General features: G+C 43.5%; 1 protein-coding gene across 2 annotated transcripts in view; it reads left to right on the top strand.

Annotated features, from left to right (window-relative positions):
- ZNF277 (zinc finger protein 277) overlaps positions 1-11,947 on the top strand; it is a 70,854-nt gene extending 58,907 nt beyond the window's left edge. For both annotated transcript variants that reach the window (XM_006122514.3, XM_075929708.2), the window contains exons 8-12: positions 4,779-4,846; positions 6,570-6,666; positions 7,154-7,196; positions 7,716-7,890; positions 11,582-11,947. In XM_006122514.3, the coding sequence (XP_006122576.1) occupies positions 4,779-4,846; positions 6,570-6,666; positions 7,154-7,196; positions 7,716-7,890; positions 11,582-11,762 (564 nt within the window). In that variant the 3' untranslated portion in view covers positions 11,763-11,947. The remainder of the gene's footprint in view (positions 1-4,778; positions 4,847-6,569; positions 6,667-7,153; positions 7,197-7,715; positions 7,891-11,581) is intronic.
- Positions 11,948-12,152: the final 205 nt, after the last annotated feature.

Here is a 12,152-nt window from a genome sequence, read left to right as displayed (position 1 = left end):
ATACATGATTGTAATTAAAGAGATTCCTTTTTAAAATACACTTGTGTGTATCTGCCTGCTCTTTTTTATAATTTTGCTTCATATATGCACCTTCACAGAGCACTGTGTTAAATAGTCTTTACAGTTATAGTTGGCTCAGGACTAGAGCTTTTTTGTTTTTGTGGGGACGTTTTAAATAGGTCTTTTTGTTCATATTTACTGAGAGCGTTTATAGAATTGCCTCACAAACTTGAGGCCCGTTCTTGCTCCCATTGAAGTCAGTGGCAAAGCTCCCATTGACTTCAGTTGGAAGAGGAACATATCCTTGTTTTTTCTGTATTATGCTTTTGGCTTCATTAGCATTTATAGTGTAATTAATTGTGAGGATCTCCTTTCTGAACTGAGAAGTTTGCATTTTATGGCTTATTGTTTTGTGTATGGGTCCTTTCTTATCTTAAGTAGCCTACTTGACGTAGCAGGGAAGTATGTAAATGCAGTCAGGTATCAGTAAGTCATCTTCTGAATTACCAACATTCCTTAGATGACATGACTTAAAAGTAGCTTTTGTTGTGCTGCCCTGATGATAAATCACATGTTCTGCTTCGTTGGTTACTGTACAGCAGCGGTTCCCAACCTTTTTTATACCGCGGAGTAGCAAACCCATTCACAAACTTTGGAGGATCAGTAACATTTTATTTGCATGTTTATTATGCAAATAACCAATATGCAAATACAAAAATAAAATGTTACTGGTCTGCCAACCCGCTGACCCTGTCTTGTCACTGCACATCCCTCTACGTCCAACCCCAGAAACCTCTGACCCCTTCCAGCCAACCCTGGTACTCTGTGTCTCTGTACTATTAAACTTGCCATCTGATATCTCCTATATCCCACTAACCCCATTACCTCACAAGTCTGTCTTGCCAAGCCTGTCACCCTAGTTCCCACCATCTCCCACTTCCCAACACCTTCTCTGCCAACTTTCTTTTGTCAGCTATCTCTGTCTTGCCTGGAGCATGTTCTGCATCCACTGTCACTACCATCTTTGGCACATTGTGTCCCAGTGGCCCCTGACTTAAATTGACAACCTCCCATTTCCCTGGATCCTGCCCCACCACTCCGTGCTCCCTGATCCTGCCCCACTGCCCCGGTGCCCCTTGCTCCACAAACTCCATGACTGCCTGTTGTGCCAAACACAGATCCTGCCCACTGACCCTGTAACTGCTTGTTCCACAAGCTCTGAGCCGTCCTGACCCTGCTCAGACACCCTCAGATCTGCTGTCCCCTGAGACAGAAGCACGAGCTGCACTGCATCTGGCTCCATAACCACTGACCCACTGCAACCCACACTCTGTGGAGCAGATGGACACCAAATTACACAGGCTAAAGGACTCCTGTATCACCCTAATGATCCTGGGCTATACATCCCCAGCTTGGCCCAGACTGCTACGATAAGTCCCCCATGCCACCTCTTTGGCCCCTTCTTGTGATGGTGCATGTTCCCTCAGCTAGGCACGCAGTCCGACATCTGTGGAACTGTAAAAGTGATAGGAAATGGCAGGAAAATCCATCTTTGTGGATTCATGCTGCATCTTGGGGGAGGGAAACAGTAAAATATGCAGCCACTCTTGCCTGTGGAATTCATTTTACACAGGGCCCTGATCTTAAAGGTGAGCTGCAAAAGAAGTTTCAAAAACTGCTCTTAGTGATTTTGTTTAGTTTAGGTTTTGGTTTTTTAATTCGAGGGGGAATTCTTCTTCTTTGTGGTATATAAAAAGGACTGACTGCTGTTTTAAAATGTGGGTGGGTTTTTTTTAAAACTTTTTGAACTATTAACAATATTAAGTCTATTTCCTTTGGCAAATTAGGGGAAAAGCTAAAGGGGGTATCAAGAGATATTTATAGATTTCTTACATCTCAAATGAGGCAGAGACTGAGGGTTTTTAGACATCCTTTGCTGGGGTGCTCATTAGACAGAATTTAAATGTGCATTAACATAAGCACTCTCCCCCGCCCCCCTGAAAAAAACCTCCAAAGAATTTTTAACAGTCTCACTAAAAGTCCCTTCCCTCCAGTCTCTTGATTCTTAAGATGATATAACTCTACTGGTTTACTACTCACCGCCAGGGAAGAGCAGAATTTGTTTTTTACATAAAACACTACCACATCATGGAGGTTTTCTCTCTCTCGCACACATGCACACCCCTCTTGGGTACTCTGCCTTCTGTGTAAATATCATAAAGAAATAAAAGGTTATATCCAGTTATTTCTCTCCTTCCCCCTTTTGCAGTCACATTTAACCCAAAGTGATAAAGCTTGATTTTTTTTTCCTTTTCTTTTGAATATGCTCTGTTTTACCCAGAGACTTCAGAGTAGCAGGGAAGAAAAACTGTGAAAACATGTGTTAATTTTACAGGCATGAGCTACTCTCTTGTCATTACAGGCTGTGGTGTTGGCAGCCACGGTTTCCATAGGAAATGGTGGTGTGCAGCTGTGACAAGTGTGGGGAGAGGTGTTAATAGCTGCACATTATCTCAGATGAATGGTGACGTTAATGAGTCTCCACTGTAACTTGGAGAGTTTACACACTAGAGCGTAACATCTCTGAATTAATTACTGAATCTTGATTCTATAAGTGGTAATGGCATCATGTTAAGGGCTATCCAGAGATGTTTGTGTGTGCTCCATTTACCTGAGAGATTGTAACAGCTTTGTAAATTCTCATTAAGCTGTTAAATGATGGATAGCTTTATTTTCTTTCTCTTCATAAAAACACATTGACAATAATAGCATTTGTTATGGGGGTATATTTAATAATGAATATCTTTATTAGAGTGACTGAGTATTGTGCTAGAACAGAACATGTTCAAATATTCACGCTCGTTGATTAAGTTTCCCCTATATGCGTTTGAGATGTCAAAAATCTGGAGCCAAGATAATTAAATATGATGTGTATAAACCACAAGTATAAGAGTATGAGGACCAAAAAAAACCTTAAATTGTGGGTTCTGATTTTATTAGAAGGCATTAAGATGCTTTCATGGAAAGAAACACGAGAGAGAGAAGTTTAAAGCATGACTGTTGGGATCTAGAACAATATTGTCTTCAGCCTAGGACTGGCTCTGTAATTTATATTACAATAGCACCTAGTGGTCATAGCTAAAAATGGAGCCCCATTTTGCTAAGCACTGTGCAAACAAAGTGATGGGCAACACAGACAACGCAAAGGGGAGGTGATGTGACTTGGTTACAGTCACATACCTAGTCCAAGGCAGAGCTGAGAATAGAACCAAGGTTGTTTCTGTTGGGTGGTGCACATTCACACATGCCTTCATGAACATAAATGTATTCTGCGTGTGGATGGAAAAGATTAGATGGAACACTGGTTCCAGCCCTATGTCCTAATTCTTAGGTCCCACAGTCACTCTGCAGTACTCTATGGCAGGGTCCATAGCTGGCAACCATATGTCTCGGCTGTGAAGAGGTATAATCCCCGACTGGCTGTGCAAGCAGAACTCCCTAGTGTAGACTGAGTTACAGCAGCAAATCTACTGGTAAAGCTGCTTATTTCACTCACCATGGGAGGGAATAAGCTGTACCAGCACAGCTTTCTCAGTAGAAGCTGCACCTGCACTAGGAGCTCTTTGCTGTGTAATATACCAGTATGCCTACACCAAGAAAGCACTCCCAGCATATACACTTGGCCTACATGTCACTCTGGAGAGGACCATGTGTCGGATCATAACACTGTTCCCTGTTCCTATTGAGAGGTAAAACAGGTACAATGCTTATTAAAGTTATGATCCTCAAGCTACCTGATGCTCCATGCAAGTGTCAGACAACACACCGAGCAAGTGGGCACATATGAATGGGAATTTCTGACCCACCTATAGCTCGCAGGGGGGGAAGAAAAGTTAGGGTCCTCTCCCCTTCCTTTATGCAGGAGAAACCAGAAGAGGTGACAATCTTGTATTAATACTTGATGAGTGGAATCATAACTGTTTACCAGTAGTTGGGAATGGATAACAAGGGATGAATGGCTTCATTATGTGTTCTGTTCATTCACTCTGCAGCACATGGCATTGGCCACTATTGGAAGACAGTATATTGGGCTAGCTGGACCTTCGGTTTGATCTAGTATAGGAGTACCATTGTGTTACTGCGTTTTGGAGTGCATCTCACTTATACTCATGATGTAGACTTGCTCCTGTGTAAGCAGTAGATCTGAAAATACACTTCTTTTTGTCATATTCACAGCGGAGGGGGGGGGGATGACTTATTAAAAATTAATCTTCAACCAGCTCTAATATTGACAGTTGTAATGTCCTCTGAGATCCAAAAGGATTGGATGGGAATACCATGCGTATTCAAGTTCAGCTTTGAATCTCTAAGGGGGCAAATATGACTTTCCTTTAAATCGGGCATCTCACTCATTTTTCTTAATGACCAAGATGGAATAGTTACATTTAAAATAATTAAGCATATATCATGAATTTAAATCCACCAATATATGAGTAAATGAAAACTTAGATGTTTACTGACTTAGCTTTACTCTTTTTCTCCATTCATCGAGAAAGTGGGTTTTACCCATGGAATCTCATGAGACTCTGTGTGCATGCATGTGTAAGGTGTTAAGTCTCTAAAATGCTACAGGACTACTCATTCATTGATTTTTTTTCAAAGTTACAGATTAACAAAATTACCCCTCTGAGACTTTAAAAGTTTTATATGTATTTATTGATTTCTTAAAATGTGGCACCTGTGTGGAAGTTACTTTTCCTTTTATCTTGTGTTTCTAGGAATTTGGAAAGTCCTGGGAGGAAGTACAATCAGAAGATGATCGAGAATTGCTAGATAACCTAGAAGAGTAAGAGTTTACATAAATTGAGAGTTTAATGAGGGGGTGGGAATCTACACTTCATGCTCAGTATACAATTTGAAAAGATGCATAACAGACAAAAACAAGCTCGGTTTTAATCAGAGCACTTCTCAAAGCCATTTTTCAGTGAGGGCTACTTACAAGCCAAATTTAGTCTTTCAGTCACAAACTGTTTTGACTACAGAACTGTTCAAATGAAGATTATCAGAAACTTTTTATAATGGGGGTAGAGTGTAAAGCATATTTCCCCTTTTCTTAATACTCAGAAATGGCTGAATTGTTTTTCACTTCTCATTAAAGCTGGGCAAATGTTCAACCTTACTTAAGCGAATAAAGGAAATCATTACTAAGTAGGAAGCATTTTGTAGTTAAAGTACAGAACTAGGCAGCAAGTCTATTGATGACTGTTCCTGGTTCTGCGTGTAATTTGAACTTTAGTTTACCTACATGTATAATACTTTTCTACCCCACATAGCTATAGCAAAGCTTGATAAATGAGCTTAGGTAAAGTACTTAGGTGAAAGCTCTGTATGAGAGTTAAGACCCAAGAAGTCATTCTTCCGCTCTCCTCTTCGCTGATTAGGCCTCAATTGGAGTATTGTGTCCATTTCTGGGCACCACATTTCAAGAAAGATGTGGAGAAATTGGAGAAGGTCCAGAGAAGAGCAACAAGAATGATTAAGGTCTAGAGAACATGACCTATGAAGGAAGACTGAAAGAATTGGGCTTGTTTAGTTTGGAAAGGAGAAGACAGAGAGGACGTGATAGAGGTTTTCAGGTATCTAAAAGGGTGTCACAAGGAGGAGGGGGAGAAATTGTTCTTTTTGGCCTCTGAGGATAGGACAAGAAGCAATGGGCTTAAACTGCAGCAAGGGAGGTTTAGGTTGGATGTTAGGAAAAAGTTCCTAACTGTCAGGGTGGTTAAACACTGGAATAAATTGCCTAGGGAGGTTGGAGATATTTAAGAGCAGGTTAGATAGACATCTAGCAGAGATGGTCTAGATGGTACTGGGTCCTGCCATGAGGGCAAGGGACTGGACTCTGTGACCTCTCGAGGTCCCTTCCAGTTCTAGTGTTCTATTATCATTTCAGAGTATTAGGGAAGCACCATAGGATGTGAGACTCTTCATGGAAATATTCAGTTAAACAATTTGCTGTAGCTTACTGGATTTGATTTACTTAAGTATTACAGAGTTTGCCTGCACTGCTATTTGCAGTAGTATCACAGTACTAACTCCAAATGGAGGTAATTGGACAGCAGTTCAGAGCCCTAGTAGCCCAGCAAGGAGCTCTAGTACTTCTCTTCCGGGGAGTTCCCCAGAATAGTATGCCTCACAGCTTCCAAAAGCTAAATTCCAGCAACACGGTGTGTTGCACTTGGATAGCTATACTGAAGTCAGTAGACTTACTCTGAATCTATGGTACTGTAACTGTAAAAAACAATTCTGACCCTTTAATAACCTTTACCTTTGTATTTTTTAGTCAAGGGGCTAAATTGTACCAACATAAAACATTGACAGGCTAGTCCATCCTAAGGCTCCTAGACACTATAATAATAAATCCAAACTATGGTAACTTGACTGAAGTAAAATTACTTACTGTGCACTCGTACTAGTTCAGTGAGAGGAAATTTTGCTCATGCTATCCATATCTTTCAGATAAAGTCTCTTCAAGCTCTTTTCAATTAATCACCTTATTTCCTTCATCACAGAGACTGGTCTGATTGGGAAGAGCATCCTGTCTCTGCAGTTTGCCTCTTCTGTGAAAAGCAAGCAGAAACTACAGAAAAATTGTGTCTTCACATGAAAGTAAGGCACAAATATGTTAAAAACACATTTGTTTTATCAGTTGGAAGTGAAAAGTAGGATTGTGACAACACTGAGATCAGGTCTTCTCTTGTACCACGAATGCAACAGGCAATAGTAGAATGCTCTCTTTAGTGCAGAACATAGTCATTACATCTCCAGTGGCTGCTTTATAGAAAATTCATTGCAGCCAAGTTTTACAATGAGCATATGAATCACCATCTCTGTCAAGTTTACAGACTGAAAACATGGCAAGATGATAGAGACTGCAATAAAATGTTATTAACTACAGTGATTTGCAGACTTAGCACTTACTACAGTAAAACACGCTACAGAATTGAAACTTAGATGTTAAATTAACCACATAAACTTTCTGACAAATCCAGAGATCTCTATCTGTGTTTGCCTTACTATTAAAAATTGAGCTGCTTCAACCTAAAATACTAGAGAGAGTGGTAATACACTATGGTTTGTTTTGGTTTTTTTCCAGGAAGCACATGGATTTGACCTTCTTAAAATCAAGGCAGAGCATGGTGAGTAAGAGGTACACTAATGACAGATGCTGACCATGACAGTAGAGAAAACCACAGCACAAGAATACTGGAGAGCATGGAAAGTTTCCATAGTCAGCTGACAAAGGACAACCAAGGCTAATTTTTTTGAAACTGTGGTCAATGCTTCTCATGAAATAGCTATGCCAGGGTACTTTATATTCTCTTGAAATGTTGGGTTCTTTAATGGAATAACTTCTGCAGTTCCGTGCCATCATTATTTTTAAAATGCTGTACGGGGTTCTTTCGTCCTTATGTAACAGGAAGCACAATGCACTCTGTGCCCAAAAGCCATCGGGCTCCCTTCCATGCAGTGAAGGGAAACAGTTTCCTTAACTGTTAAGCTCTATTACTGACCACTTCTGCTTCAGCTACAAGAAAGCATTCAGGAACAAACTCTGCAGAGTTATAGGACTCTGCTTATGTATGCCTTCAGTAAAGTTCCTTCCTGCTTCTTCATATTTTGTATCTCTTAAGGTGTTGTTTTTTGCTATTTGCCAGGTTTGAAGTTTTATCAGCAAGTGAAATTAGTGAATTTCATCAGAAGGGAAATCCACCAGTGTCGATGTTACAACTGCATGGAGAAGTTTCAATCTAAGACTGAATTAATAAGTCACATGGAAGTGACAGAACACATTACATTCCTGCCACCCAGGTCTACATGGGATCAACCACAGTACGTGCTAACTTGTGTGTTTCCTCCAATGTTTATGTTCCTATTTGACACTGCTGCAGAAGTCTGAAAGTTCAGTTTTGTGGCAATACTATGGTACCCAGAGTTACATGGCTCTTCTGCAGACCCAAGTGGTGGTATGAGCATAGTTGCAAGCTGTCAGGCCTATCCAAAATTGTAAGTCCCCACAATGTAGAGGAACATTGGCACAGACTTCTGCCCCAGATGCTTCAATACTGTTTTGCTGCACACAGGGACAACATGTTATGCAGGTGAAAAAAACAGGGAGAAGGAGCTGACTGCAGATAGCTGAACACTTACTTCCCCTAGTCTTTCATGGGTTTTATAGGATATGCTAGCAGCCTGACTTCTCAAATACCCTGTTCCACTTCATTCATGCTTTCACTCCTATCCCAAAAAGCCAGAAGATTCAAGCCCCCTGGAAGTCTGCTTAAAAACCAGTTTAATTGCCCAAGACCTCTTCAGGGTCTCTACTGGGAGCTGTAGAGTTCTGGACCATTACATTAGAATGGTATGGCTGTAGCTACACTTAAATTGGTACAGTGATGCAGCTTCAGTGCAGATATTCACTGCAGCAGTGAGAGGGGTTCTCCCTTCACTCTAAGGCTAAGATTGTCAGTGTCACAAAATCCATTACTTCCAGCAAGCTCCATGACATTGGGGGTCCCACAGTAGCCAGTCTCCACATGTGGCAGAGGACCCTCATGCAGCTGCCCAGCAACTGGGTCATAGCAGTCCCCTGGCAGTGGCTCAGCCACCACAAGCAGCCAGGGGTCTCCTGCAGCACCCAGTTGCTGTCATCAATGGCAGAGGGACCCTTGAGTTGCTCAGTGGTTGTGGGCAGAAGCGGCTCTCAGCCGGTGGCAGCAGAGGGACCTTCACATCTCCTCAGCTGCCTCACTGGCAAGGGGTTGTCTGCAGCTGCCCTGCCACTGTGAGCAGCAGGGGGTACCCCCTGCAGCTTTCAGCGCCTTAGGACAGTGGGGAGACCAGCTCTCCACTGGGTGGCATGGGGAACTCTCTTAGCCACTAGGTAATGGAGTCACTGGAGTTCCCAGCAATGGTGGGGTAGGATCCTGGACCTTCCCTCCCTCTCATCTCATTTTGTCAGGAACATGTTCAGTAAAAGTCAGGGACAGGTCATGGCTTCTATGAGTCTTTGTTTATTGCCCATGATCTTTCTGACTTTTACCAAAACAGTCCATGACACAATTGTACCCTTAACTAGAGTTAATACAGGCATTAGCTGAGTTAACAGAAAAACTTAGTACCCTCTACACCAGGGGTTAGGCAAACTTAACTGTGTCACTCACACTATGTCTACGCTGCAGGTATTTGTCGGCAAGGGTATGCTAATGAAGTGCTCATTAGCATTTGTCATGCTGTCATTTGCATATTCTCTGCCAATGCTTTTTGCGCAAAAACAAGCAGCGTAGACGGGTCTGTTTTCCTTTTGCGCAAGATCCCTTATGCTCGCGTTTCTCAAATTGTGGGTCCCAACCCCCTGGGGTATCGCAAGCAACTTAGAGGGGGGTCGAGGTATCACAAAGTTTGAGAACCCCTGCCTTATGCCTCAAAAAAGGAGGTACAGGAAGTCCCCGGGTTACGTACAAGATAGGGACTGTAGGTTTGTTCTTAAGTTGAATCTGTATGTAAGTCGGAACTGGCGTCAGCTACTGCTGAAACTGATCAGTTTCAACCGCGGCTGAATCTGGACGCCAGTTCTGACTTACATACAGAATCAACTTAAGAAACCCAGGCATCCCCAAGTCAGCCGCTGCTGAAACTGATCATCGGCTGATTCCAGGAAACCTGGGGCAGAGCAACTCTGCCTCGGGCTTCCTGTAGTCAGCCGCTGGTCAGTTCCAGCAGCGGCTGACTTGGGGATGCCTGGGGCAGAGCAGCTGGGGTGCTGCTGGGTTGGTCCGGAGCGGCACTGCGGGACCAACCCAGCAGCCCCCAGCTGCTCTACCCCAGGGGTAGGCAAGAAAAGCCTGGTCTGCGGGGGGGGGGGGGGGGCACTAGCTGCACCCCCCCCTCAGCAGACCAGGGAGACGGGGGTGGCTGGACTGCCCAAGTCCTCCACGGCTTTGCTCCGTCTCCCTGGTCTGCTGACCTGGAGACGCGGAGCAAAGCCGCAGAGCACGCGGCCAGCGGGACAGTCCAGGCGCGCTTGGGCTGTTCCGCTGTGGGCATGCTCCGCAGCTTTGCTCCCCGTCTCCCTGGTCTGCAGGGAGACAGGGAGCAAAGCCGCGGAGCACGCCCGCAGCGGGCGTGGTCCGAGGCTTTGCTCCCCATCTCCCTGGTCTGCTGGTCGGGAGACGGGGAGCAAAGCCGCGGAGCACGCCCGCAGGGGGACAGCTCAAGCGCGCCCGGGCTGTCCTGCTGCGGGCGTGCTCCACGGCTTTGCTCACTGTCTCCCTGCAGACCAGGGAGACGGGAAGCAGCTTTTCTCACCCCAGAGGACGGGGGCGGCGGACCGCGGCGCATCTGGGCGTCCTGCCGCTCCCGTCCTCCGGGGCGAGAAAAGCCTCGTTCGTAACTGCGGACGGATCCGCGTAACTCGGGGACTGCCTGTATACAGGATCTTGCCCAAAAGGGGTTTTGTGCTCAAAATGGACCCATCTACACTGCTTGTTTTTGCAGAAAAACCTCTTGGGAAATGTCAGCACAACAAATGCTAATGAGCATTTTATTAGCATATTATTTGCTGGCAAAAGCCTGCACTGTAGACATAGCTTCAGAGGTGTGGTTTTTCAACTCATGGAGTGACATAACTAGGTCAACCTAACTTTTTAGTGTAAACCTAGTCTTATAAGGGTAGTTCCCATCTCCTGTGCTTCATCAGGCTGACTCTAGTTGTGGAGGTTAACACAGCAGTTTAGCTTCCACTAGGATGCTTTTTTTATTACCTGCCGCCTTTCCACCTGCTCAGACAGCTGCAATAGTAACCCTAGCCTGTGTCTTCTCTCTGTGTGATGAGCAAGGGGAAAAATGAGATTTTACTCTTGAGAATCCAGCTATGCTGTGAAAAGGGTATAACCAACATTTTAAAACCAGACCATGAGAAAATACATAGTGAAAACAGCTAAAAAGTAATCTTGCCCTGCAGAATCCTTTAGGTGGGGATTGCAAATCTTGCAGAAATCTGAGGCTCTGGCTTTGTCCCATGGGATCTATAGAAAGCTTGCAGCAATTGTGAACAAGTGGCTGGCCATTCGGTATGCGAATATGCTATGATTGGCCATTTGCGGTGCATTGAGTCAGACTTCTTGCCTGAGTGAAATATGACAGTATGCGTCACTTGATGGCATTTCTCTGTATGCAGCCTAACTTTGCTCAATCTGATCAATTCCAACACTTCAGAGGATGTTCAGTGGGCAGAACCCTATTCATTTTGGTGAAATCCAGAAATGCCTGATAGCCATTGAAGTCAGACTCACAGTGTACCCATTTGTTGCCATAGGCAGTAGAACAGGTAGGCAATAACTTTTTACCAGGGGCCACTTCAGAAATTTGTGAAGTGGCACTGGGCCACATCAAAAGAGGAGGGGCGAGGATACATTCCCTGCTTCCCCACCCACAAGACTACATGTGCAATACACTTCGGGATCCTCTAAATAGATGTGTGTGTGTATATATATATAATTTTTTTTTTTTTTTTGGCTATCAGGTATTATTTTCCTACCTATGAAAATGACACACTCCTATGTACGTTGTCAGACAGTGAAGATGAACTGACAGCCAAGGATCAAAGCGAAGGTATCCCTGTCATTAGTGAAGATATTTGCGACCTAGAGGCTTTGAGACAAAACAGTATTTTAAACCAACTCCTCCATGAAGAGAACAATTAACGGAAGCCTAACCATTGAGACATTTACTAATCTCCATGTGTTCTACCTGCAAGATTAAAAGTAAAAATGTGATCTAACCTACATCCTAGTGTGATTTAGCCCATGCTTGCTATAAACACACTGATTGTAAATGAATGGGAATACCAAATAAAGAAAATAGGCAGTAAAAGCTGTATATAAACTTGTTGTTGTTGTTGTTGTTGTTTTTAAACTCATCTGGAGGGAAAAAAAGCATAAACTTCTCTAGTAACTTTATTGTTTATTTGCACAATTTTATTTTATCTGAACATCTACAGCAGTGGTCACCAACCAGTAGATTGGGATCTCCTGGTAGATCTTGGAGCCTCTGACAGGTGATCCTGATTGGTTTGGCCAAGAGGCTGTCAAGTG

This window comes from Pelodiscus sinensis, chromosome 1, assembly GCF_052426305.1.
Source record: "Pelodiscus sinensis isolate ZL-2025 chromosome 1, ASM5242630v1, whole genome shotgun sequence".
Taxonomy (NCBI): domain Eukaryota; kingdom Metazoa; phylum Chordata; order Testudines; family Trionychidae; genus Pelodiscus; species Pelodiscus sinensis.
Note: the sequence above shows the minus strand (reverse complement) of the source record. Positions and strands in the feature narration are given on the sequence as shown.